At 45.5% G+C, this 27,972-nt stretch overlaps 8 protein-coding genes across 8 annotated transcripts; 3 read left to right on the top strand and 5 right to left on the bottom strand.

The window, feature by feature from the left end:
• Positions 1-2,557: 2,557 nt before the first annotated feature.
• Positions 2,558-3,424, top strand: CLUP02_17139 (uncharacterized protein; the record flags this gene model as incomplete). Its single annotated transcript, XM_049296054.1, has 1 exon — positions 2,558-3,424. The coding sequence occupies one exon, from the start codon at positions 2,558-2,560 to the stop codon at positions 3,422-3,424; it is 867 nt and encodes a 288-aa protein (XP_049153201.1).
• Positions 3,425-3,652: 228 nt separating this feature from the next.
• On the bottom strand, positions 3,653-4,945 carry CLUP02_17140 (uncharacterized protein; the record flags this gene model as incomplete). The annotated part of the gene is made up of 1 exon (XM_049296055.1): positions 3,653-4,945. One exon carries the CDS (start codon positions 4,943-4,945, stop codon positions 3,653-3,655), a length of 1,293 nt encoding a protein of 430 aa, XP_049153202.1.
• Positions 4,946-8,231: 3,286 nt separating this feature from the next.
• On the bottom strand, positions 8,232-8,396 carry CLUP02_17141 (uncharacterized protein; the record flags this gene model as incomplete). The annotated part of the gene is made up of 1 exon (XM_049296056.1): positions 8,232-8,396. A coding segment is annotated over one exon (165 nt), but the record flags the coding sequence as incomplete, so codon positions are not given.
• Positions 8,397-15,381: 6,985 nt separating this feature from the next.
• On the bottom strand, positions 15,382-15,897 carry CLUP02_17142 (uncharacterized protein; the record flags this gene model as incomplete). Its single annotated transcript, XM_049296057.1, has 2 exons — positions 15,382-15,670; positions 15,731-15,897. The coding sequence occupies 2 exons, from the start codon at positions 15,895-15,897 to the stop codon at positions 15,382-15,384; spliced, it is 456 nt and encodes a 151-aa protein (XP_049153204.1).
• A 401-nt stretch (positions 15,898-16,298) lies between these two features.
• On the bottom strand, positions 16,299-19,567 carry CLUP02_17143 (uncharacterized protein; the record flags this gene model as incomplete). The annotated part of the gene is made up of 14 exons (XM_049296058.1): positions 16,299-16,393; positions 16,457-16,532; positions 16,607-16,717; positions 16,790-17,452; positions 17,508-17,642; positions 17,700-17,843; positions 17,904-18,034; positions 18,093-18,368; positions 18,428-18,575; positions 18,628-18,690; positions 18,740-18,814; positions 18,870-18,949; positions 19,002-19,364; positions 19,438-19,567. The coding sequence occupies 14 exons, from the start codon at positions 19,565-19,567 to the stop codon at positions 16,299-16,301; spliced, it is 2,490 nt and encodes an 829-aa protein (XP_049153205.1).
• On the top strand, positions 19,467-21,944 carry CLUP02_17144 (laccase TilA; the record flags this gene model as incomplete). The annotated part of the gene is made up of 5 exons (XM_049296059.1): positions 19,467-19,487; positions 19,831-20,198; positions 20,271-20,978; positions 21,043-21,754; positions 21,825-21,944. Coding segments are annotated over 5 exons (1,929 nt in total), but the record flags the coding sequence as incomplete, so codon positions are not given.
• Positions 21,945-22,006: 62 nt separating this feature from the next.
• On the bottom strand, positions 22,007-24,509 carry CLUP02_17145 (uncharacterized protein; the record flags this gene model as incomplete). Its single annotated transcript, XM_049296060.1, has 13 exons — positions 22,007-22,061; positions 22,190-22,282; positions 22,354-22,411; positions 22,465-22,484; positions 22,554-23,477; positions 23,598-23,694; positions 23,786-23,835; positions 23,884-23,898; positions 23,954-23,985; positions 24,057-24,087; positions 24,272-24,304; positions 24,375-24,429; positions 24,494-24,509. 13 exons carry the CDS (start codon positions 24,507-24,509, stop codon positions 22,007-22,009), a joined length of 1,479 nt encoding a protein of 492 aa, XP_049153207.1.
• Positions 24,510-26,366: 1,857 nt separating this feature from the next.
• Positions 26,367-27,613, top strand: CLUP02_17146 (uncharacterized protein; the record flags this gene model as incomplete). Its single annotated transcript, XM_049296061.1, has 3 exons — positions 26,367-26,426; positions 26,522-26,930; positions 26,988-27,613. The coding sequence occupies 3 exons, from the start codon at positions 26,367-26,369 to the stop codon at positions 27,611-27,613; spliced, it is 1,095 nt and encodes a 364-aa protein (XP_049153208.1).
• Positions 27,614-27,972: the final 359 nt, after the last annotated feature.

A 27,972-nucleotide genomic window follows, 5' to 3' on the forward strand; every position in this document is an offset into this window, starting at 1 on the left:
CCGGCGAGGGAGATTGATGTTGAGTGCGACTGAGAGGCTGAGGCCTGGTGGTGCTCTGTGATGCGTCGGACAGAGTGGCCGCTGATCGTTGACTCGCGGTTTTGAGATGAGCAGCGATCGGCCGTCCGACACATGGGAAGAGCCGTTGGAGGGATGGTCCAGGCCAGGTACGTGAACTTCAAGGGCAGGATTGATTGTACGGATACGGAGTACAATGAAGCGCAACAAAGGTGGCAGAGCAGAAAGGGATTGAGTGCCGGAGAATGCCAAGCAAACAAACGGAATCGAAAGCAAATCAATAGCTGAAATCGGGTCAAAATGCAAGTTTGGATGTGTGTCGGTAAGGACCAAGAAGTGAGAACTCGTGTCTGCGTCTCATCCCAACAGGTCAGTACCTACTGTGCTGCAGGATAAAAGTTAGTCAGCTGCAACACCTCGGATGGCATGTCAGCTCAGGTCACTTCGGGCTGTCAGCTCTGCTCAGCTCATTCGCCTTGTGCGCAAGGCAAGCTGTCAGATGGCAGACAGGCCAGGTTCAATACGTATTATGAGACCGTGATACGAGTTACAGGTACCGACACGCGCGATGGAAGACAGAAGAGACGTAAAGAGCAGAATAAACCCAAAAAACAGGGCAACATCACACATCCACATCCCTTTCTTCAAGCTTGGCCTTGGGTGCATAACCGGCAGGCTTGGGCATTGTGTTGTTTATGTACGCCAAGGAGCGATCGGTTCGGCCAAGGCAGATCACACGACGGTAGAGAGCCGGACGCCGCGGGGGATATGAGCGACTTGGAGCGAGTGCCACCGGTTGCCGTGTGAGCCGCCGGGCTGCCAACACATCGCGTGTGTTTGGGCGATGACAAGTCAAACTGGCGATCGTTTTTTTCCAGACATTGGCTGGCTTGGTGTCTTGACAAGTCTTGGTCAAAAGTGAGTGCGATTCAGAGTGAAAGTGAGTGTGAGAGTGAGAGTGAGAGTAGCACATGAGTGAGTGAGAGGGTGACATGGCCACTGAAGTGAGCTGAGGAAAGAGCAGAGGGACAGCGGGCAGTGGAATTTGGGAAGGCACCGATGGGAGGGATTGGCAACTGGAGAAGGAAAGAACACTTGGGTTGCTGGAGTGCTGGAGAAGGAAGGAAGGAACCTGCCCGTGGCTGCCCTGGAAGGAAGGTCTCGACCACAATTAACCTTAGTCCTCATTCACACTGTACGTACCCCCACTGGCTCCACCAAACCTTGTAGCGAAGCCAGTGGCTACGCAGTGCCAAGGCCACCGGGAATTTGAATGGAACTCTCAATTTCCTGCCTCAAATAGGGGGCAGCTGCACAGTAGCTGCCTGACAGTGCAGCACACAGCCACTCACGGTACGTACCGTCTACGAACCATACGGAAGGACCAATCACTTGCGGCTCCAAAAACTGACAGCTTCGAGCCGCCAAGACTCCATTAAATTAGCACCACGGCCCACCTTACCAACCTGGCAACCTCCGGTTTCCCATTTTCCCCTGACCTCCCAACGGCACCCGAAATCCCCGAACGGCGCCTATCAGGTACGTACCCGGCACGACGTCTTTCCCTCTTCGTGACTTCTTCACATTTACAGGGCCCAGTCTCTGTTGTCTGTACGAGTATTCGTATGGGTACGGCCACTATGTACTCCGTACGTCGATAGACCCGGAGCTTCTTTGTTTCGTTTCCTCTTCCAACCTCAATCACCTGAAAACTGAAGCATCGCCTTGAGAGCCATCCCTGCGCCATCATCCTTGTCCAGCTGGCAAAGGAATCCCCCGAGATTAACACTACTCCCGCAATCCCTACAAATGAGCCGCATCACGGGAACATGGCACGCCGGCCAAGATCGACAGTCCCTCGTGGTGCTCGATGGATAGGCTCTAGCGTCCCAAACTTTCAACATAATCAACAGATTCCTGCTTTCAGACATGCGGCACGCCGGCCCCGTAGGTCCACCTCCGGATCGGACGGCCGCCCCATGTGAATGCCGAGACCTGGAAGTGCCGTGACCCTGGGGCTTTCCGCTCGAGTTCTGGCTTCAGCACTGGCTATGGAGTCGGTTCGGTCCATGATATGACATGTTGAAGAGCTCGAGCGGATAACATCTTCCAACCGCTGGCTACCCATCCTCGCTATCAACCTTTTTGTATTGAGATTGGCCAATTGTGACTCAAACTGACGCATTGTAGCACGTGGTCTCTGTTCTCTTTACGACTATCTCATACAGACTGTGAATGCTGCAATATATCTGCAAGGCACATCAGCCGCATAGAGGCTTACGTGAGATGCCAGTTATATCTTATCAACGGCGCTGGTCGGCTATCGCTGGACAAGGCAGCAAGACGCATGTTGGCTGACTTGCACGAAGCTTCTACCTCATGAAGGCCCGATAGAGGGATGTCGGTCAGCAAGCTAACGGGCCCAATATGTCGCAGACTCTCGCTGTCGCAACCACTGTGTTTTTGCCACATAAAACCTCGTGGCTATCGTCGACACCCTCTGCATTGTGATACCTCGCACCAGAGCAATCCGAACATCATGGCCGTCCCAGACTGGGTACTTTTCGTCGCGGGCCTAGTTGCCTATCAGCTCGCGAACCGGTGCGCACATCAGATAGTCAAACGAGCAAACCCAAACTTCTACAAGACGTTGCAGACGGACAAGCATCGTAAATTGGCTCCTTATTTTGTCTTCCCGCTAGGTTTTCTCTTGACTTTGATCACAACAACCATCTGTACCGCCGCATACAATGACACGTCCCCCGCCACCGAGATATTCGGGCTCGACCGCCCCTTCACCGCCAATGGCAAGGTTTGCCTCGCCTCTCGAGCCATCCTCTGGACCTCCGAGCTGCCACTTCTCAGCTATTCCCCTGAATACGTCACCCATCATGTCCTCTCGCTCTCATCCCTCGGTCTCTTTCTCATTGGCCGGGGCCCAAGAAGGCCTCTCTATCTAATCTACGCCGGCCTGGCGACGGAGCTGTTCTACGATACTGCCGTGTTGATGCGATTCCACGGCCGCACGACGTCAAACTCACCATTGCTCCGAAAGATCCTCCTCGCGAATGTAATTTCGATGGTATTACTCAGACTTCTTCCAATCATAGCACACAGCATGGCAATGCCGGAAACACGAGCAGACTACCTTGGCGGAATCGCATCTTATTGCATTCATATATGCCGTTTAAGCTTTGTCCAGCTGGGGTCCCTAGGATACATCAACGCCACGGCAGGCAGAAAATCTAGGCTGGCTCCCACGGATACCGCGGACAACGTATTCGAGAAACCAAGAAGTTGGGTCGGAAGCTTAATACAACGGCCCATGGCCTTGGTTGTCGGTACCGCCATTGTTGTTACGGCGCTGACCTTGAAAGAGTTGGATTTCGTCAGCTCATCATCGTAGGCTACTATCGTGTCATGGCTCTGACCCATGCGCCAGTGCTCTGTTGACACCCAGCTCGGATCGTCAGGGTTTGGGAACAATGTGTCACACACAGCGGGAAGCGAGTTTAACCAAATGTGGTATCTTGAAGTCTGTATATGCATGCCCTCGTCCAGTGGCTACCAGTATGTAGAGAAGAGAAATATGGTACATGAAATGATACACAGCACACACGCTAATTCTCGCCGCTTATGCGACGGTGGCGCCCGTCAGAGTGAAGGAGTAGTCCAGGCCCTTGTTGGCATCGCTGCTAGCAAGCTGGAAACCGTTGTACTGGATCAGAGTCTTGGGGGTGTTGGCAACGACCAAGCTGGCCTCCTCGCCGCTGGCGATCTCAGCGGAGCCGGCACCGTTGGCGAGCTGCACGTAGCGGACCGAGCTAGAGCCCTTGATGGCGAGGTGGGCGGTGAACTCGCCAGCCGAGGTGATCTTGACGTCGACCTTGCCGCCGGAGGTCGTAAGGGGCATGATGTTGGCACCCATGTAGCGGGGGGCGCGAGCGGACTTGACCTTGTAGCCGTCGCCAGACTTGTCAACGTTGGCAAAGTTGACGCTGTCCTTGGCCTGGTTGAAGATCTCCTGGGCCTGGTCGTGGCCGATGTCGACGTAGGCCATGTGAGCCCAGTACTTGCCGACAATCTCGCCGGCGGTGGTGTTGCTGGCGACGCGGTTGAGGGTGTGGAGGGGCGTCTCGTTGCTGTTCGCCTCGTACTGGACCATCATCTGGTGAAGCGTGTCCTTGCCGAGGCCGGCAATGTTGTCCGGGTTGTTGGTGAGGTAGGTCAGGAACGGCCAGGCCTGGTAGTAGTTACCAGAGTCAACGGTGCCGTCAACAATGACCTGGAAAGAGTCGCCAAGGACCTTGTTGACCTCGAACTCGGTGCGGCCCTCGGGGGACTTATGCTTGGTGCGGGCGTCGGCGCAGAGGGGCGAGGTGTTGTAGGTGTCGGCAACCCAGTTGGCGACCGTCTCCCACCAGGCACCGGTGCGCTCCTGGTCGACCCAGGTGCGCTGGTGGTAGTGCAGGGCGTGGCCGTACTCGTGGACGGTGACGCCTGGGGTGGCAAGGTAGGTGTCGACGACCTCGAGCCAGCCGGCGCCGGACTCGTACTCTGAGTGCATCACGCCAGCGGCGTTGTCGAGCTTGGAGACGGAGTAGACGTTGGTCTTGTAGTAAGGGCCGTTGTCGGAGCCCTCGTTGAACGAAAGGCCAGAGGACCGCCAGCCGAGGGTGTTGACGAAGCACTCGTATGCGCCCTCGAGCATGGCGAGGGAATCATCGGCGGAGCTGCCGCCGGCGTAGACGCGGAAGTGGGCCGAGTCCTTGAAGTCGCTGCCAGCGGGGCCGGCCTTGGTCTGGGCCTCGAATTCGGCGGGCTCAGCACGCGCGACTACCTTGGGGGCGCCTGCCTGAGGAGCCGCATGGATGCCGGTGGTGAGGGCGAGGAAGATTGTGAAGAGAAGTTGGTTTGACCTGGCCATCTTAGGCAACCTATTGTATATGTACGTTTGTTAGTATCCCTATTACAGGGTAGTTGGTTCGAACCGTAGTTAACGAAGAGATTAATTAAACTATCTAAATATCTACGTAGTAAGTATAAAAAGGAGGTTCTAACCGTAGGTTAGGCTAGCTACGATAATCGTAAATAGGGCCCCTAATTAGCCCCTATATAATTAGCTATATACCGCGATCGAATTAGATTTCTAATTTAATACTAACTTTCTCTTTTTTTTATTAATTTAACCGCTACGGTTAGAAATATAATTCGACCTCGGGCCCGTTTATTAAGTTATCTCCTTTTCCCCCTTTTCTTTACTCTTTTTATATAACCTATCCCTTTATTTATATAATAACTTTTTTATTACTTACGAATTACTTTAATTTCTTATTAAGTACTACTTTTATAAAAGCGTCTACGAGGTTATTTTTATTATTAATTTAATAGATCTTAAGTATTTTATATTTTTTATACGATTACCTAAGAGTTATAATATTTATTATAAGCCTCTTTTCTTTTGTCATTCCTAATTTAACGAAGTATTTATATAGCGAGTAAGAATTAATATAAATAACTGTTAAAATAAGTAGAAAGCTAATTTAATTAGTAATCTTCCTTAGCGTTATTAAAATTATATAAGAGAGGTTAACGCTATTAACTATGCTATAGACCTCTAATATTAATATACTCCTTATTACCTACTTATTTTTAGTTAATAAGTAATAGATTATATTACTATATATAGTAAATTCGCTCTTACCTATACTCTTATTAACTAGGATAATAATATACCCTAATTACGAAGTAAGGTCGTTATTATTTATAAATAACCTATTAATAAAGACGTAGAGCTTACTAATTATAAAGTCGATTAGGTAATAAACGAGACTTTAATCGAGATTCGTTTATTACTACTTAAGCCGCTTATTAAGTACCTCGATATCTCGTTTAGTTAGATTTATAACCTACGCTACTTTAATATAATTAAAAGTCGCCTCGGGCTAATAAATACTTATAATATATACCCCTCGCATAAGCTTAGCCTTATACTACTTTTTAATATTAATTACGTTTAGGTTAACGAAGTTAATCTTCTCACCTTACCCCTTTTATTAAAAAACGACGGTTTCCCCTTTAATTATAAAAATCCCGCTATTAAATACTAAGGGGGTATTTATTATAAGGACCTCTTTTAGCTTCGTTATAAAGCCCGCTTTTTAAAGCTCCTTATCCTTCTTTTTTATAAAGTTAATATCGAATAGGCCTAATATATTATCGGTTTATATTCTAACGATCCTAAATTAGTTACTTTTATACTCTGCAATTAGTAAGTACGGGTCGTACGTAAAAGTAATTATTAATAATTAATTAATATAGAAATCGTAATAAGTAGCTTACTAATAAGTACCCGATTTTATAAGCCTATATAATAGCTTAAGCACTTTAATAATCGTACCTTCTAAGTACTTACTAGCTATTTCTTTTAGTAAATAGGCTAGGATTTTCTTTATAAGCCCTATAGCTAATTAAGTATAAGCCTAAGTAATATTATAGCTCTAAATCTCGTATCCCTTCTTCCGTAACAATACTATTAGTATTATTATTAATCGTTAGCTATAGCGCTATATAATAAGTAATTATATAAGTAGCGTCGCTTTTTTAATATCGCTATACCCCTAAATTACGTATTTAGACTTCTCGTACGGCTAGGGTATTCCTTTCCCTTTAATCTTATAAACTATTTATAATTTAAATATATAAAAGTTTATATATTTTTCTAAGTCGTATAAAATAAATTAATAGACCCCTCGATTACGAAGAGTATCTACTTCGATAAGATCTAATCCCTTATACGGCTTTTTAGTAATTATAATTACGCCTTCTTTATATAATTTAACTACTAGCTCGAAATCGGCTTTCTCTTTTATTATATAAAAAGTATTAATTACCTTATCGCTAATAATAAATTATTACGTTAGGGCTTATTACTATAATCTTTTACGACGTCTTATTAATAATATTAGTACCCTTTTAATAATTTCCTCTTCCTCGTTATTTATTAATACTATTATAACGATTTTGTTAAGGATAATTTCCTATACTTCTACCGCGGGTTATATAGTTTCCCCTAGCTCTTCTTCTTTTTATAAATTAAAAATTACCTCGTTAAGATTTATATAGTACAGTTTAATTACTATAATTAATACTTTAAATAGCTAGTTACGATCCCTCGTAACTATATAAGAGCACTCGTTAATAAAAATTAACTTATATAACCTAGCCTACTATTAAGTAATTTCGTACTATACTCGTATATCCGAATTTAGTAGTATATCTAAATTATCCCTTATATCGGGCCTATTACGTATAATAATTACCTCGTTAACTTACCTTCTTATACTTACCTCGCGCAGTACCCGTATTATTTTTTTAATTACTTAGGCTTATTAGCTTATGCCTAGTAACGGTAGTAAGGCTAAGGTCGTTTTTAAATATACTCTAAATATTAATAACGTTAGTATAAATCCGTTAGGCCCTATAATATCGTTATAGTATTTAAGTACTATCTAAAGGCATTCGTCGTTAATAGAATCCGGATTTTCCTTTTTAATAATTCTAAACGCCCTTTTTAACTACTAATATGCCCTTTTTACCTTTCTAATACTATAATACGCTTTAACGGGTACGACTTTTAGCTATATACTATAGGCCGTCGCATTATTCCTAAATTCTATTAACTTAAAACTAATACTAGCGTCGGTTTTAATACCGTCTAGCGGTCCCTAGTATATATTAATCTAGCTTTTTCGTAGGGCTGCTTATACTATCTTTATTTATAAATCCTAGAGGAATTGCCCTACTTAGAAGGATATAGCTACGTCGATTATATATAGTACTAACTAACTATTTAAATAAAAGATATTAACGACGATTTCTTAGTTAAAGTTAAGCTTATTACGTAATTTAAACTTAAATTTGCATAAGCTCTGCGCATTTATTTAGTATTAGTAATATACTTTTATTAACTACTTTAGCGCCCCTATTTTAATATTATTATTACTTAATTACTTTAAGAGGTTATATAGCTTCGTAACCGACGGGTACCTAAATCTCTAATATAGTTTTCTAAGCTCACTTTCCGTTAGGTAATTAATTAACTTCGTATCGTTAATAAGTTTTATAAACACATGCCCCTATTGTCGTTTAACTATTTCGAAGTACTTATTATTAAAAATTCTATTCCTTATATTATTAAATATAATACTTAGTTAATCTATATCTTTTAGATATAGGAGAAATGGGGTATTAACGGGTAAAATATAGAAAGTTATCGTTCCGAAGTACGTCTTTACTTCTATTATACTTAGGGCGACGATTTCCTTACCTAGGCTAAAACTAATTTTCGTAATACCCGCTATTAATATATTAAGCGTTATTGGTACGATTTTTTATAGTACTTAGAATTACCCTTTTCTTCTAATTAATTATTATAATACCTTAATATTTAGGATAATCTTATAAAAATCGTCTAGGCCGTACCTTTCGCTTACGTAAAATACTTATATAAGCTTAGTATACGAGGGATCTAGGTAATATAAAAAGGACCCCTCTAATTACCCCTAGATTTACTTAGTATTATATTCCTTTTCTTTAAATATTAAGAGAGATAGCGTTTTCTTTTTAATTATTAAGAGAATAGGCTTCGGCCCTATTAAATTTACTTTTTCGGCTATTTTTATATCCGTTATCTAAGGGACTTTCCCTTATTATTTATAAATAAAAGCCTACTTATTAAGAGCTTTTATTACCCTCTATTTATTTAGCCTCGTATATCCTCTAGAGCTTAACGGGGTAAAAAAAGAGTAATTAACCTCGTTAATTTTATTATAATCTAATTCGTTAATATAAGGGGTAAGATCTTTTTTATTTTCCGAATTTCTTATAGGGGGTATATATTTTAGGCCGCTACTTTAGCTACTATTACTAGGTTCTATACCCCCGGATCTACTTTTATATATAATAAGGAATTAGTTAAACTAACGAGGGCTAGTTTTGCCGTTTACTACTCTCGACTTTTTATACTATTTATACGATTTAGTACGCTCTTTTTTAGAGTAGTTACTTAACTAATATTTATCCTTTTTATAAATATAGTATTACTTTTTTTATTACCTTACCCATAAGTTAAATTTTTATCTATTTAACGAATCTAGGCCTTTTTATTAGCAATTACCGTATTTAGCCTCTTTTCTTTTTTTATTATACGTTCGATTAACTTAATATTACTAATAAGGGCCGTCGTATACTTGGAGGTAGGTTTAGCGCGGTATTTTCGTTTTAATATTAAAGCTAGATCTTAGCCTCGAGTAAAGTATTTTATAGTTTTTAAGTACTTAGTATAAGGTTATTTTTACCTTTAGTATACGCTAGACTACGGTATAGAAATATCTAACTTTCCGCTCGTTTATCCCCTTATTTAGCTAGGTTTTTACTAGCTTATTAATTTAATTAATAAGCCCTTTAAGGATCTTTACTCGTAATTTACCCTCTATTATCCTAGCTATAAATATATAAAAAATCGCTCGTAACTTAAATAGGAGCTTTAGGTTTTTATTATAAGTCTCGAAATAGCTTTAGATTATATTAATTATACTAAGAAAGTTATTTTGATCGAGATTACGTACTACTTCGTAATAGTAATTAAAGGCTTTATTTACGAGTACGATATTAATTACTAAATAGTATTAATATTCCCTAATTCTAACCTTTTTATAGTAATTATAAAATATTATTAGGGTTTCTTATAAAACCTTATACTTCCCCCTAGAATATAATTTCTCTTTTAAAAAGATCTTTTTAAAATTTATAAATTACTTCGTATTTATTACTAGATTTTTAGTATTTATATACGATCCTTACGTCGCTACGTATTATTAATAACTTCGGGTTGTTTACCTCTTTTCTTATTAGCTAATCGGCGCCGAATTTCGTATTAATAATAGTAACGAGTTATAAATCGAAATAAGTAGAATTATTAATTATTATACTTTTAATACTATATTTTACCCCGGTATATCCTTTTATAATAATAGATTTTTGTTAGTAATTATAGGGAGGAAATTTAGGTCGTTTACCCTTTTTCTAAATTTATAAAAGCGATTATACGCTCTATTAACCTATGCCTAGTTCTATAGTACGAATTCCTCTTCTATAATTATCGCTATTAATATTTTATATAGCTCTCGTAATTATAATTATATTAATAATACCCCTCGCCCGTAGAGGAACTTATTAACTACTTTCGTAATTCTTAGGCTTACGCTCGTAAACTATTTATTTAATTAGTAACTAAGGTCGTTTATAATCTTATAAAATAGGGGTTACCCTTATAGCTCCTTTTTTTATAAACCTTAGTTAAATAGATTAATATTACGTTAATTTACTTATTATTAGGCTAATTTGCGATTTTATATATCTACGTCCCCTAATAGTCCGGGTTAATATTTATTTACTTATAAGGGATTAGAATTCTATTTAAGATCGGGTTTTGTCCTCTTTTTTTTTACCCTAACTCGCTAAGGGTCGTACTCTAACTTATACTTATATTAGTAGTTACTAACGTATTTAATCTTAATAGGGATATATTTAATCCGCGCGCTAGTTATAATAAATCCGTACTTTTATTACTTAACGAATTTATTAAAATTTAGGAAATTCCCGCTTCTTCTCGCCGTCTCGCTATTACTCTCGTTTTTATTATTTTTAATAATTACTACTACCTTTTTAAATTGCTAGCTATCGTACTTACTAAGATCCTCCTTTTTATTTAGTATAAAAAATATGTTTTAATAGTTCTTTTTAATAATAGTAGTAGCAAACGTTTATATTATTATAAGAAAATATAATAATTAGTCTCGGGATCTTTACTAATTACCGATTTTTACTATTCTATATATTTCTAGCCTCTTAAGCCTCGTACTTTTTATAATCTTTAAGTAGCTTCTTTTCCTAACCTACCTCTTTTAGGGTAGTATTCTATAAGAATAGTTAAAAATAAATACCGGGCGGCTCGTAAAAGAGCTATATAGGCTATTAAAAACTATATAGGCCGTTAAGTATAGTTAATAAAGTTAAGCCCTCTTTTTTATAAAATTATAAATTTTAAGGACTTATTAAAAATACTTACTTATTACTTATACATAGTAGGGTTAAATACTTTAAAAGTCGTATCTTTTACGGCCTCTTAGTACCTTATTTTATATTTTTTAAGTAGTCTTTTTTATAGCTTAATTATAATTAAATAATTATTACTTACTAGCGATCCTTTTTATTATTTAGTTAATTTTTTAAAATTAATAATCTCGCGCCGGGAGCTAGTATAAAAAGAAGCCCTTTAGCGGCCCTTTAAAGGATTTTTTTTTCTTTTTAAATCCTCGTCTTTTTAACCTTTTTTTAAGTTAATAATAACTCTAGTAGGAGGTCGTAAGATTACTTTGGGGTAGTTACCTTTTTCTTAAGTTAATTTCTAAGATTTATAATATTCTTAACTTAATACTATTAGGACCTCTAAATCCCCTCCTCCCTCGTTAAACTATCCCTTATATTATATTTTTAAATAATACCTAGGGGGTAATTAAGGGAGCTACGAGGAGGTTATTTAGATCGCGGGCTTAAAGTTATACCTATAAGATCCTCGTAATAATAGACTTTTTTATATACTATAGATTTCTTAGCTTAATAACTTTTATAAGATTATTTTTATTACTAAGTAAGAATATTTACGTTTAGAAATCCCCTTTTTTAATTACGTAGTGCTCTTTTATATTATATTATTAAGCTCGTTTATTACGCTACTTAATTAGGTAAGTAGTCGTTATATAAGTATTTCTTTTTATTAATTTAACTAGTTAATTTTTAATTACGGGCTAGTTATAGAAAAGTCGTTTAGTAAAAAAGCTACTCGGGGCGACGGTAAAAGGCTAGTTACTTAAGCGGTTCTATTACTTAACGTAGTTTAACATAATAAACATCGACCTTTCGTAAGTAATAAAGGGCTACGATTACTTAATTCCGTATAGTATTTAAGAATTACCTCCTTTTTCGTCTATTTTTATAAAGTTAATTAGTACAAATCTCTTATCCCGTATAGTATTAAGAGGTCGTCTTTTTTATATAGCGAGATACTTTACTAATCTATAATAATAGAATTTAATTACTAATTAGTATTAATATCCCTATTATAGGGTAGTTAGTTCGAACCGTAGTTAATAAAAAGATTAATTAAACTATTTAAATATCTATATAGTAAGTATAAAAAGGAGGTTCTAACCGTAGGTTAGGCTAGCTACGATAATCGTAAATAGGGCCCCTAATTAGCCCCTGCGCAGTCGGCTGTATGCCGCGGTCGAATTGGACTTCTAATCCGATAACGTTAAAGAAAAGAGCGAATGAACGAATGAATAAATGAGCAAACGGAGAAAGACAGAGGCTTTCTTGCAAAGAATGAAATCGAGATGGATGAGAACTTAATCGGAGACTACTCCTTCTTCAGTCCAAGCGATCGAGGGGCGCCATCTTTTGTAAGTAGAAGCGCCAACTTCGCCAAGACTCTCTGGTAAGGATGATTTCCTCTTTGAGCCAAGACGTATGATGCAAAGCAGGCAAACATACACACACGGTGACCTGGTGATCTACGGATACAGCCCGGCCTGGTCACAGTCCAGTGGTCCACAGGGCGAAATCCTTTACTGCGTGCGAACAATTTGCAGTTGGTGTTGAGAGGCGTAACGCGCTGGCCCTTGTTAGTTGAGACTGGGCCCGTCCATGGGGGCTCGATGGAGTGTTTCTGAGAAAGTGTTGGCAATTTGCGATGAAACGGTGGGCAGAATACACCAATCAGCAACGATGCGTATTGGCCCCTCGCTGGCCTTATTCGTGTTGTTCCCTGCATCGATCACCTCGAAAAGAATACCCTAGGCTTTACTCTAGACCCGGTAGGTACAGGTTGAGTAGGAATCTCATGATTGATGGATTTCAAGATTGTCAAATGGACCGAATCTGTTCCCAGTCAGGCGTCCTCGCTGCTGTAAGATTACAGTAAGTGAGCTACCATAAGTCACATCTGCTTGTCCAAGGGAACATGGAGAAGAAAAGTCTCATCCGAACTCCCAAGTAGGGGGGGCATACGCCAATGACTTCGATATTGGATCTCCCCGTCAAATCCTCCACTTCAAAATGACGCTGATCTCGTTCTCTCCGAATGTCAAGGTGGCCCCTCCCAAGGACATCTACAAGTAGACGATGGCTTCATCCCACTCAACCGAAGGACCCGTACTCCGTAACGTGCCACTCGCTAAACGCTGACAGAATATGCCTTAGTCAAAAGATCACACACGGACCCCATTATTCTCTGACACGCTTCCCTGCTGCCCTGCATCATGATTGGCGGCAATATACCCGCAAGTGATTTAAAGTGATTTAAAGTACTCGGAAACTTCCCCTGAGGCTTTATGGTTAGTTTACACAACACTCCCGACTTCTTGGGTAATGGTATCCATAACAAAGGCGACTATTTCCCCATTTTCTGCCTGGCCCTTTCGCTATCGCATCGCAATACGATCGACCGTTTGTGACACGGCACCACCCAGCGCCCCTGAGCGCATCTGTGACTTTGACCTGCTGTTTTAGTCATATTTCAGTGGTGCTCGATGCTACAGTAGCAGCAACTCAAGCAGACTTCAATCGAAAGTAGGAGGAAGCCTTTCCAGCCAACCACGAAAAACTTTGACTGAGGACAAAGAGTTCATCAATTGATGTCAGACTTGCGAAATCTTCAAGAGCAAAAGGGCTACTGGATCTAGAATGGCGACTGATCACGAACACTGTAGGTAGTGATGCCAACTTAAACTTCATCGAGTCATGTCAGCCAACAGAGCCCCTCCAATGTGGGCTAGATTTGCCACGGGTTGTGGGAGAGGATCTTCACCAAAGGAACTTTGTTAAAGTGTTCTCCTTCTCAATTTCTTTGCACTCAACTGGAAAAGAAAAGTCGGCGAAGAATGCTGTGCCTTCTAATGAGACCGCATATTGATTCACGTAAGAAGCTAAAGACTCAGTCAAAATGCTTGCTTACTATCGAGGGTTGCTGAGACTCAAAGAATGCCAAGTCGGCAGGAACGGTGCGGCGCAACTTGAATGGCCCCAACTCTCGGTCCTTATATCTATTGTGCCAAGGCCTGTATGTAAATGACTTTAAATTGGCAAGACTGTAAGTTGATATCTCAGTTCTACTTTGCTGGAGCAAACATCTAGAACTCAGGATTCTCGGCAATCAGGTGCCAAACTTAGACAATAGTACTAGGGACTTTCAGACAGACCAAACATGCAACTTCGATGAAGTTTCATCATTACCAGAATCTGCTTCCCAATTGCTTGATTGTGACGCATTCTTAAGATCCTGAATGAAGCTTATGTCAACGAACATTAGGCCTGATGAATTCACAATCTGTCGGGGCGAAAGGCCTCAATAAAAGATTAACCACAGACGCCTAGTATCTCTTCGATATCCTGGGTCAACATGTTGTTGTATTGTGCTCTTTTATCCATCTGGACTTGACTCAGACCTCTCGTTCCCAAGATGCGCGAGTTAAAGGGGCGGCAGAACTTGATCTTCGCCTCATTTCCAAAATATGGTCCCTAAATGCGGTCTGATCCTTCGGCATCCCGCAATATCGTGCCTCATGTCGCTATTATTTTCGCTTTGCGTTTGATTAAACAACCTTTGAAGTGCGTGCATTATTTACTTTTGTCCTCCTAATACAGATCAACGCTGGTTATAGACATCTCAGCACCCCAATGGACCAAGAGTTCGAGAAAGCTTCGGAATTTGATTCTAAATTCTCTCCAGAAAACAGAGATGGAGAGAATGAAAGGACATGTGAGATCTTTCTCTTATTTCAGCAGGGCGATGTGCTAAAGCACTGCATTATCACCTCATCGAGTCTGTCAGATGGAGGCTGGAGTTACCGCCGTGCTTTTTTTTTTGAGATGTTTTTATTACCAGACGGCTGTATTCCGCCGCAAAGATTCCAAGATAGCGATAGACTTAATTACTCAAGTATTTGATCGAGACATCAACAACCAAAGTCATTCGGCATTGTTTCTGGCCTTAGTTGCGAGCAGACTATGACATCGCTAGCACGAGTTAGCGCCGAGAAAGAGGTGGGTGTACATAGCACGGCATGGCTGCTTCGTCGATATTCCGCGGTGTACAGCAAATGGATATTTCGGACAAGTTCACGATGATCGGAGAGCCAGCAAATAATATCATGCTGGTAAGCAAAGATTCGGGGCGAAATGCTTCAAGTTTGCTTCGGTGATACCAGTTGATGTCGTTGATATATTCTATCACAACAAAGTTTATGGATTAGTGAGCGTGAAGGCGACATCACCCGTGCTTGCGCCTCCTTTGCAGGTTGATTTAAAACTGCCACTCGGGCATGTTGCTCTCGCTGCCCGAATGCATCCTTCCCAGCGGCCTTTAGATACATTGATCGTGGCTCCAGAAGCGGTCGGATTCAGGGTGAACTTCGCGGTTCCTGATACGCCCGTAGTACTCTTTGGGGCGCCGCCGCATTTCTGGATGGACCCTGCTATGCCGCCGCAGATAGCCAGTGTAGCGACGTTCATGTCGTGGGTATCAATCTTGCTACAATAATTCCTTAGCTCGACGGCTTCCTGCGCATCTTGGGTATGGATGTAGACTTACGCGTTCTTGTCTGTGCACGTAGTGCCAGTGACGGCTGCCGGATTGACATCCTTCGACGCACGGATTTCTAGGATGTTGTCATTCGATTGCGGAAGTATGGGGCTTGGCACCGCGGCAGAAAACCCGGAGAAGAGCAACAGAGCTGAGGCGATGTTGGCGATTAACATTTTGGCGTTGACGAAGAGATAGGTGCAATAAAGTTACTGAGTAGAGTAAAAATAAAGTTTCATCTACTTGGGCCTGCCAAGACAAACTAGAACTGGAAGATATGGTGAACGAAGGCCTCGAGAACAGCAAACCGTAAGGGGTTGAATCTAGATGCAACGCCAGAAGGCCAAGACGGGTAATTTATACGAGGGCAGAGTCAATGACTCTGTAGGGGCACTATCGCAGATTTGCGGCTGTGATGTGAGCTAGTTGTTCCAGCAGGGATGAACTTCAGACGACAATGGTTTCGGTCTGTTCGCTTAGAGATCTGATGAACTCTGTTCACACATGGCAATGATAGTTGGGATAGAAAAACCAAATTACATCAAACAGCACACAGCGCAGCAGTACACTGCTCTAGTTAACATTGCTCCATAAACAGCGCATGCTCAAATATTGCCAGGTCTAGAGCAGCCTGAATAGCTGGTCTAAAAGCATCGGGTGCGCCGTTTTCTTCTTGTGTGTTGATGTCTCTAGTTAGATCATGTTGCCGTTTCAACTTTTGCCGATGTTTCGCACCATCCTTGCCATCCCACGTTCGGACCGGACGGCAACTCGGCGTGATCCGAAAGTGACCGGCTTGCACCTGCAATGACTAACAAGACAAGATAAGCGACAGACTTCGCGTTTCTATGATCTACACGCTTTCAGAATGGTCTAGCCAAATACACCATCGTTCTTCGGTTCAAATTCCACATGTGGGCGATTGATGGCTGATTCGGGAAATTCTGCAGGGTCACTGCTCAGGATGCCCTCCATGATCGGCGCAGACATGCCCAGCTAAGAATCACAGAGTTGTCAGTCTGGCCACCAAAATGAAAACTTGTGTAAGGGTAGGTTCAAGCTACTTACCGCGAAATATCTAAGCTTCACGGCATGAATCATAGTTGCGGCTTTCGCGGTTACCTTGAATCGTAGAACACTCCATCCCAGAGGAGGGAGGTCATGGACTGTGACAAGAGCCGGGTCCTTCAGGTTGAGGGACTTAGACAAGGGGCTACGACCTACAAGAGCCTCTTTCACGCTCTTGTGCGAGAACCTCGCGTTCGGCTGCGCGCCAAGCAACCAGGCAGGATCGGCATGCTTGTAGAGTGGTACCGTGTCGTTCAGGTTGTTCTCAATGATGAGATCAACAACGGAGCCAATCGGGATACCTTCGATAATGGGCTTGCCCAGAGATCCGAGAGAACCAGACTCGTTGGCTGCCTGAAATAGAAGAGGCATCAAAGACGAGCGGAATAACTGCCAAGGCTTCTCGTTGAGGTAGAACTCTGGCACATGAGCCTCCGTAGGCGAAGTTTGAGATCCGGCAGCGAGATGGAACGTGAAGTCTGCTCTCTCTAGATGCAAACCCTTGGCCGAAGGAGGTGGCGTGGCAGGATAAGGCGGTAGAAATTGGCCATTGACAGTTTTGCAGCCCTGGTTTGTAGAACCATCAGGCAAAACACAGATGTCGTCGACTGAACCTGGCTGTGGAACCTTCATCGGCTGGCCGTAGATGGGTCTGCGGCTACCCTGCCACGTCCGCTGTGTCAGCTTTTATTCTTGATCATGAGAATGGTAGACATACCGGGTATCTCAAGATCGAGTAGGCCTGTAGGTTCTGCATCTGGCTTGTGGACGAGATGCGCATGGCGTAGTCTCCAGGTTCCGCGTTTAGTCTCACCAGAACGGTAAGCCTTCCAGCGCTGGGCACGTAGACAGACTATCAGGTGATGTAAGTTCTGTGTCAAAGGATGGCAAAGGTTAAATGGGGACTTACATCGGCTTCTTCGGGAACAACGAAGCCACCATTATTCGCAACTACAGTCAGCTTGTGATTGTCAATGGAGACCATGACGGAGTGCTCGAAACCAATGTTGACCAGGTTCAACATCATGTATTCTCTGCCTTCCGTCTCAAGGACCTAGCGTTGTGATCAGCATCGTTCATAGCTGACGCGCCATCACAGCCAGACATCACAAACCTCATGGTCCGCCTCACTTGGTGTGCATGATTCTTCCGGGAGACCAGGTGGTTGAATGCAGCCTGTCTCATCCAAGCGATTTCCATTCAATTGTTCGTATCCCGGTTGACGGCAATGTACACGGCCCTTTCCTACAAGACACAGCCCAAGTCAGTGGTGGAAAGCTCTGCTGGGGATGGACTTGCTTACCATTGACGAGAATCGAATCATAGCAATAGAACTCCGACCCTTCAGCCCGCATGCGGAGCATTTTCCAGCCTGTATCCCGGTGTTGGTGATTCTTGATAGCGAGATGTCGGACTTGCTTCTCGGCCTCCATGATTTTTCGCAGCTCGATGTCATTTTTCGTGATGAGACGGTAGGGACGAGGTCGAGATGGGCTTGGCGCTACATAGACCATGCCATACAAGCCCTTGCGCTCGAAGTCAGACTGGTGTATTTTGGCAGTTGTGAAGAAAGTTCGTACTGGAAAGAAAAGGAGAAGGTAAAGAGGAAATGATAAAAGATGGAGACTTCAAGCATACGAAAGAACAACTGTGTGACATAAGGTAGGAGAAGGAAGAGGCCTACATCAGCAGACGCAGCAGTTGTGTGCTCAGCGTACCAGTTGAGACCCCACGAGCCAGTCGTGTCAATCACGCTTGTGAAGTTGCCGCGAGGGAGAATAGGGTACTGTCACATCAGTATAAGCTTTGCACATTTGAGCCGCTAGGTGCTGTCGAACCTGCGATATCCCAGCGGTACCGTCATTCCAGCTTCCAGTTCTATGATCGACCGAGTTAGTGATCTACCTTAATCAGTTTGAACTACATTGCTGGGTTTGCTTTCACACTTACGCCTTGTGTCCAATGCCGGACCTTTGAAGATGGGTCAATATGGAAGCAGAAAGTAAAGTAAAACTTGGGGAGATCCTGACCAGTGAATGGAAGACTGAGCATAGACATCGCTCTTGACTGTCAATGCGACAAGATCGCCTTCTTCAGCGTACAGCGTGGGGCAAGGCGTTTGTCCGTTGCAAACGAACATGACTCTCCATCGACCGCCATCTACTTCCATGTCAGTTACTTCCACAGGGCTGATCGTACGCCTGGCTCAAACCTGGGTTCATCCATCTCACTCCAGACTGGAGCGTGTACTCTCTCATGAGTCTGTCTTGTCCACTGGGCTTGTGGCGGCCCCAGCTACCGAGCAGCCCCGTGAGCGGGTACCCATTCCTCCACAGCCCAGTAAGGGCAAGGAGCAATAGCGTAGACAGGCCAGAGATCCAAACATTTCGATTGTAACGGTTCCCCGACTTCTTTCGAGAAACGCCGAGTTGTGTTTGGTCAAGTAACTGCTGTTTTGATTCCATTTCCGCGGTGAGCTTGGAAATTTCTGAGCCGGGGGAATCGGGGAAAGACGAAAGAAATTTGGATTGGGCAGCTCGACAATAACAACCACGGGGGCTGTGGCGACTGCGGACTTAGGACATGACATCTCCTGGGGTCCTTCCCGTCCTGAGTCAGATTCATAATTCGGTAGTCGGATTTCTGACTACTAATCGCCCCTTTGAAGACGCTAGGTCTCCCCGTTGTCCTTCGGACCGTGAGTTGCAACGTCGTAGCTTTTCCAAAGGTTGTGACAAAGGGGCACGACCCTGTTTCGTAGAGCATTACGTTGATCATGATTCGGCACTTTGAGGTCTGCCAGGGGTTTGCAACCGATCTGTATGGAGCCTCACGATAATTGGGACATTCGGCCGAGCGTAGAGGCCTCGAAGAACGGGGCAGATATTCTGTGTGAACTCTAAAATCATACTCCGCCTGCACTCCGTAAACTCCAACCGATGGGAAGCATGTCGAACAGGTTTCCTTAGTGTTAGGTTGCGGGAAAGCGGGTTGATACCCCTGACTCGGTAAACTCTAACGGTTGCATCGGATGGTTGTAGGGGTACCTGGACAACAGGAGTCCGACCCGGGAAGAACGCCGTAAAAGAGGACAAGTTGGTCACCGTAAAGAGGAGTGTTGGGTAGTCTTTCGAGTGATTTCCTCTGCTTCTCTTCGCACCAGGAAGACAGTCATGGCAGCTCTTACGAAGTGTGCAATCTTGTCTTTGCTCGCCGGTGTGAGCCTGACAGCTCAGACGAGGCGGTATAATTTTACCATTACAAACAAATGGGATGTTGGGGACGGACATGGCCGGCCTGTCTTTGCTATCAACAATGAGACACCAGGGCCCCTCATCGAAGCGGAGGAAGGCGACGAAGTTGGGGTGTTCTTGGACAACCAGCTCGCCTTTGAAACGACCATGCATTGGTATGTACTCCGTATTCCCCAGCCAATCCACAATTGTGGCCTCTCATCCTACCTGGACTTACACACAACCAGGCATGGCATCTACCAAATCGACCGGCCCTGGAATGATAGAGTCCCTGGCGTGACACAGTACTCCATCCAACCTCGAGATACCTACACGTACCGCTTCACAGTTCAGCAACAGTATGGAAGCTATTTCTATCATGGCCATTTCGGACCTGCGTTTGCCGATGGCATGCGAGGGCCGATATGGATTGCACCTGCAGCATGGAGACCAAGACCTTACGAGCTGATATCATCCTCGCCAAGGGACATTGAGGGCATGAAGCGAGCTGAGGAGCATCCCAAGCACGTCGTTATTAGTGACTGGAATGCCGAGCCCATGGACATCTTGCTGATTATGTACCGGGATGCTGGTATCGTTCCATGGTGCAGCAACTCAATCGTTCTCAACGGCAAGGGAAGGACGGTGTGCCATCCAAGGGAACTGCTTGATTCTGTGGGTGGCCCAGGAAGAAACTCTCTTGGCTGTCTACCTCAAAATGGTCAGAAGGAATTTGCAAACGAACAGACTTGCCAGCCGACCTTTGCTGATCTAGAGATCTTCGAAGCTAACAGCGGCGAAGAATGGATCTGGATCAACTTCATTCATTCTGGAGCGCACCACGAGCTACAAATCAGCGTGGATGAGCATGAGTTCTACGTCGTCGCCGCTGATGGAGAGTTTGTGCATCCTCAGAAGGTCCATGCTGCCAATTGCAATCTTGGAGAGCGCATTAGGTGAGGAAACTTCCAAGTGAGAATGGCCTTGCCTTACGATGGACCGCTGACAAGATATACATAGCATTCTCGTACGCCTCAACCAGAAGCCTGGGGACTATGCCATAAGATTGACATCGCTTCGTCCAGAGCAGGTCATTCAGGGCTTCGGAGTTCTCCGCTATGCTGACCAAGGCAGCGAATTGAAGCAAAAGATCCCTAATACGAAGCCTTGGGTTCACCTCAACGGAACCCTGATCTCGTCATCATCTGTAGCCATGGACGAGACTAAGCTTGCACCCTATCCAGTGCGGGCTCCTCCACCCAAGGCAGATAACAGCATCAAATTCTTCGTCAACATGACGGGCCCCAGTAGTTGGGCCTTGAACATCGGTCCTCATCAGGCGTTCCGTCAACAGCTTCCACCCTTGCTGTGGGATGAGGAATCACGTGGCGAGACAACCTACGGAGACAACACACAAGGTGGTGCACTTCAGAATGGCACCGTTGTGGACATCATCTTCGAGAACGGCGCCAATGTCACATCTCAACATCCATTCCACAAGCACAACAACAAGGCTTTCGTCATCGGCACAGGGACTGGTGGCTTCCCGTGGCCAACAGTCGAGGATGCAATTCGCGAGGGCGGCATGGCGAAGCACTTTAATCTCATTAACCCACCCAATCGAGATGGCTGCAGACTTGGAAATAGCACTGGGGACTGGACAGTCATTCGCTACGAGATCGCTTTCCCTGCCGCTAGTATGCTTCATTGCCATATGATTCATCATTTTGCCGTAAGTCAACGACGTTCAATCAAGCCCTCTTGCAGGTTACGTGCCACCGATGTAACTAAACTTATTTTAGGCTGGGCAGCAGGTCGTGCTCCTTGAGGGGGTCGAATCCATGGCCAAGATCCCCGCAGAAATGAAAGACAGAGTGCATTCAGACTTCACACCACCACTTCGGTACGGCCCATTGGATTGATTACACTTTTGCTGCCCGGTTGGCCTCGTGTCAACCATGCAAATGCCACCTCAATGCTGCGCTCAACCGATTTGTTTGGGCGAATGATCATCCCGCTTGATAGGGACGACGAGCGGGCTGGGTTTTGCTTGGTTGATTGCCGCGGGATCCGAAGAGAAAGGTCTCTGAAGCGCGATTTAGAGTTTTTGTCGAGACACGCCATGGAACATCAAAATGCAAACAGAATCCATTTCCCATTTCCTCACTGTAATATCTTGCTCTGACTGGTCATTTCAATAAGCAGGTATGCGAGAGCAAGCGAGCCTTTGAGGACGGGAAATGCTGAAGCGCTGAGTCCGCTTGCTGCCGTCGTGATTCTTACGAACAATAAGGAAAGCAGGGTAGCGCTTGTCTCTGAAGGAACACAAACGTTCCGACGGTATCGCCGGCGGTGCCAAAGTTGATGAGCTCCGGGGCCGCGGTCCGAACTACTTCCCGAAGGATTATCCCTCGACGTGGTCACTGCTACAGGATGGCTGACGCCTGATATTTTGGACTTTTCTGTTGAACAATCAAGCTTTTTCAATTGCTGACATATTCACCATGCGTTTCCCTATTCTGTACATGAACCTTTGGCCAAAAGTGACGCATGCCTTAGCCCTTTTTTGTGCCTTCTGGTAGACACGCAAGACGTCTTCTCGTTCCCCAGCGCTCATGAAATTTGTCTTTGTAGCAACAGGCAGGTCCAGTTCCATCCCCGTAGGAGCGTCTATGTTTCTGTTTTCTGTCTTTGGGCCTTCATTGATTTTTAGGGTACCGGCACGTCGAAGTGAGCCCCTTCTTTTGCTGCAAGTGCCCGCAGTCGAGCTTCGTCTGCTGCCAGCCCATGATCCTTGAGTAAATGAAGTCGCAGCCGTGCTAGGCGAGTTGTATATCTCTGACAATGTTTCGGTCGCTGAGCTTCTTCTGCTCCGTCTACTTGACTCCGTGTACGAAGTCTGCTCAGCATGAACCATCAAGTCTTCATATCGTAGAGAGGGAATATCGGGAATATCGCGACTCGGCCTCGATTCGCGAGGACCAAACGAAAACCGTGATACCGAGCGTGACGGGTAGACAGATACGGATTGAGCATCGGAGTAGCCGTCGATTATCTCCTCTAAATCGAATTCTGGAGAGACGACTTCTTCCTCGGAGATTCTTGGGGCGATCTCAGAGCAAGCATCGAATTCGAAGCGACGGCGTAGTCTATCAACCGAAGCTCTGTATGTCGAAGCAGAACATTGCCGAAGTTTGTAATTCTCTTGGAATAGCGGTTGAGGAATATCACTGAGGGTGCATGTACAGCTTGACACGGACTGTCGAGCCGTTGGGCTGCTTGGAAGGTTTGTGCTGGTGTCAGATACCACAGAGCATTCAATGGCACCTAGCCTGCCGTCTATTTCATTGAAGCGAAGTTCGAGACGATTCAATTTTGTAAGAATGATCTTGAGAGCTTCTTGATTGGCGTGCGGAGATGTCATGGTGATATAGCTGGTACTGATTTGAGTTGAACTATTGAGCTTCGCTCATGAGCCACGACTGCGAGGAATGCCAATTATTAAGCTCTTTGATAGAGTTGGAAAGATACGATGACATAAAACTCTTCCCAAAGTTCCTCCCGCAGATATCTACAAATGCGTTGATCGTTGATCTACCGCAGACAACAAAGGACCGCTTCCATATATGTCGTAGACTCGAAGATCCCCCAATGCCAAGAGACCAATGAAATCTTGAAGTGACGACACCACCAGTACTACTATTCCGAAACCCATCGGATTTTCAAAAGACGCACCCAAATCAGAGGTGTCAGAGACACTCACATGTTGCAAGGTTCTTATATCGTGTCATGTGAGACGGGAGCGGAAGCTGGCTTGCTGCGTGTCACCCATCATGATCAAAGCTAGGGCAAACATCTCACGTTGAGAGAGTCTTGCTGATCGATGTCTCAGATCTAATCTCTTCCCATGTGGCTTAGCGTGCGAGCTCACCAGTTCCATGCAGTCACCACGAGATTCCGGCACTAGCCAATTGCAAGATCCGATGCCAGGGCTGAGACCAACACTGAAGAATCGAAAGCTGCCCAGGTCGAACATAGAGTAGCATCAACAACTTGAGCATAGTGCTATTGGTGCCATGTCAAAAATCGTGTCCTCGTGCTAGTCTGGGGTTCGAGCAGTCATATGTGTGAGGTATTCAATGCCCTGGATGTGATGTCATGTGTGATTTGCCCAGCAAATGCGCTAGAGTCTCAGGTAAAGCAAGACGGAAAGTAATAGTGATCGAAATATCGTCGGCTGTCAACTTACTTGGGCGAATGCATTCCTTTCAAAAGCTTGTGGCTTGTGTGTGGTATGGTTTTGCTGTTAATTCTATGGATCCTTGTGATGATATGTCTCAGTCAAATGACACTGCTTCGCCATGGGGCTTGTCTGTTGCTCAAATTTCCGGCTCGTAATCAACGCGCCTTAGTGACTTTTTCATCTTGATATTTACGGACAAGTTCGATACCTGGTTCTAGGGATTCGCACCGTTGCCATTCGTCATTCATTCAAGCGTTTCCTTCTCTCAGCCTCGGATTCCACTGCCTATTGGTTGCTACCTACCTTACCCTAGGCCGAGGATCTGCTCTGTATCAAAATCATACATATGACTGGTGTAAACAGCTTGAGGTAACATAGCTCTATGGATGAGGTAATCCCCGCTAGGAGTCACCCCAAGTCTACCAGTCGCGATGAGACCTTGCTTTGTAAGTTAGTGCGGCCATCATAAACAGCGGCAATGTCATATCAATCATATGGCTTTCTCAGCAAACATCAGATCCCAAATGCTGGCAAGCAGTACATTTTCTCAGTAAGATCTATGGTTTTCTGTTTATGTGACGGGGCTCATAGCGGACAAGAGCAAACCCTATGGTTTGGGCCATCTTGGAGGCTGGGTGGCTCAGCAGTTTCCAGACATTGTGCCTTGCCACGGTTGTAAGTCGCTGAACAAGAACAGCTTCGCATTTAGTGCACTTGAGACTCCGAAAGAAAATATTGGATACTAGGGAGAGCGTAGTTAAACAAGTCTATCAACTATCGAGGGCTACTACTTCTGCCCGATTACATCCACTGAGGTAGAGAGAGTAAGATACCTAGCGTCGACGGCTGAAGGGGTCATTTACTCGCCCCATGCGAGTGGCCATCCGGGCTCAAATTGACTATTACAGTCGATTACACATGCGATTGCTGCGATCAATTGCTTTCGTAGTCACCGTCATAGAAAGACCTCACACAGTTGAACAATCACATCGAGGATCGATCGTTCAGAGTCAGGAGAGCTTGACGGAGCTCTGAAGTGCCTTTACTCGTGCCTCGTGGCGACCAATCTATCTAGCCGTTCAATCGGACGGTCAATTACTTTACTATGTGCTGCGTTTTTGCCTCGCGACAGCCTCGGGGCTACGAGAGAGTTGTCGCATAAGGTAGCTGAGGATCGTCACGGTGCCAAGCATAGTGGACTGCAATTAGTTCCGTTTATCCTTGTAATGGCTTTCGTAAATAGCACATGTTCCTTTCAATTGAATCACATTGAGTTCTGTATCTATAAGCGCACCACAGCAGGAGGTAAATGGGTGAGGCTAGGGCCATGGCAAAGACTTCAAGCTGGATTGTGACGTCAATAAGCGCTTAATAGAAGTATGTTTGGGAAAAGAATTCACGATGGAACCACCGTGCATGTGCATCGCCTCGAGAGGCTGGGTGACCACTGACGAGACACACAGATACGCGGGGCAGGACTATCACGCGCCCACGGAGAAACTTGGAAGTGGATTCGGCGCGAGACTCGAGCTTCATTGACATGGGAGACAGATTGGGCGAATACGGGGTAAACAACGACAATGTGGGAGACGCCGGGGCGTCTCGCAGGCCTCCTCGGTGACAATGACCGGACGAACCCCACAGATTAAGGTGACAACGGTGGCTCCAAACCCCGGACAACATGGCCAAAGTGAGAGAAACTGGAGAGAGTCTGGAGAGAGAGGGAGGGAGAAGAATCTTGGCTCGTCTGTTAGAAGTTAGTGCGAGCTCTCTCGTTTATTACCCCGCCATCTCCGCCGCCCGTCGCTCTCATTTTCTCGCGCGCCAATCCGGTGTAACCTCTCTCAAGCAAGGTACCGGTAGTCGACGTCGACATCGGGTGCCCTCGCCCGTTAGCAGGTCTTGGCCTCTCCGCATCTTGAGCGTTGTCTTTCCCGAACCGAGCACCGAGATGGATTGATTGATGGGGTTTACCTTGAATTTGCTGCCGGATCGTCCCTGGCTGTTCGTCTTGGCTCGAGCAGCTTTCAACATGTGGAAGAAAGCGCTCCAGTTACGATTGAGCATCTTGTCTTGACAGCATCCACCGGGGACCGCAACCATGCCACCGAAATACCTTCCCGCGTGGATCTACCCCAGGAACGCTCGGGAAACTGATGATGTCGGTAGTCTCGTTGCGACCTCGTGTCCGCCGATGTCACGACTCGAGGACCTATAAAGATGCGTGAAGCTCTCCCGTCGGAAGGCATCATGTAGTATCCTGAAGCAAGGCACGATCTTGCAGTCAAGTCCACCGACCCGGAACACACCATGATCTTCTCCAAGATCGTCTCCGCCTCACTGGGGCTCTTCAGCCTCTTCGGTTCGGCTGCCGCCTATACCAACCCCATCCGCAACCCCGGCGGTGGTGATCCTCAGATCTCGTGGTTCGATGGGTACTACTACTTCATCTCGACCGAGTGGACCAACCTCCAACTCGCGCGTGCCACCACCATTGAAGGCTTGAAGACGGCCACGCCCAAGGTCATCTATTCCGACTCGAACCCGACGCGATGCTGCAGCGTCTGGGCTCCCGAAATCCACTACTTTGACGGTAGATGGTACCTCTACTACACCGCCGGCAACGACGGTAACTTGGATGGCCAGAGGATGCATGTCTTGCAGGGTCAGTTGTGATGCCATGAAGTCAATAGAAGGGACATATGCTTACACTCGTATTCAGGCGGCGCCTCTCCCTGGGATGACTGGTCCTACGCAGGCCGTGTCACCGACGACTGGTCCCTCGATGGCACCGTCGTCCGCTTCAACGACTGGGGCAACTACTTTGTCTACTCCTGCATGACTGGCGTCTCGCACCAGTCCGCCTGCGTCCGCAAGCTCAACGACGACTACATCTCCGCCTCGCCCAACATCACCATCATCTCCCAGCCCGACCAGCCCTGGGAGCAGAGCGAGGTCCCCGTCCAGGAAGGCTTCTACGGTCTCTACTTTGGCGGCAAGACGTACATCGCCTACTCGGCCAACTACTGCTGGACGCCCGATTACTGCGTCGCCCTGCTCGAGTGGGACGGCGTCACCGACCCGTCCTCCCCCTCGGCCTGGACAAAGAGCAACGGGTGCCAGCTGACGGCGGCCAACGGCAACTTTGGTACGGGCCACAACAGCTTCTTCCGCAGCCCCGACGAGACGGAGACGTACATCACCTTCCACGCAACGGCGAATGCCAACGGCGCGTGCGACGACAACCGCTATGTCATGGTCCAGCCCATCACCGCCAACGCGGACGGCACGCCCAACTTTGGCGTCCCGCAAGCTTCCACTTACGAATGGGCCGAGCCTAGCGCGTAGAAACGTTGCAAGCTGGAGGGGGGGAACGGAGCAGGGGAAACGCGAGCTAGGATGTAGCTGTGACGGTAATCTGGCGGGTTTTCCGGTTCGGCTGTATATATAACCCCGCCGACCTTGAGGTAGTACATGAATCAACGATTTGACGAGTAGAACATGGAGCTGCCCGAACTTGAAGCTATGACAAGAGTCATGCTCCAACTCTGATTACCAATGCGGCGAGTATTGCGTTCCTCACCTATTTCGGGACATGATGGTCTGTGTCGAGGCAGCGAAGCAGAAGCTCCCCCTCCCCCTCCATCCCCATCATTGAGGAAAAGCCCGGGAAACCAAGTGCGTCATCGTCCGTTCTTTCGCCCGAG

The sequence above is a fragment of the Colletotrichum lupini genome, chromosome 9, assembly GCF_023278565.1.
Source record: "Colletotrichum lupini chromosome 9, complete sequence".
Lineage (NCBI taxonomy): Eukaryota > Fungi > Ascomycota > Sordariomycetes > Glomerellales > Glomerellaceae > Colletotrichum > Colletotrichum lupini.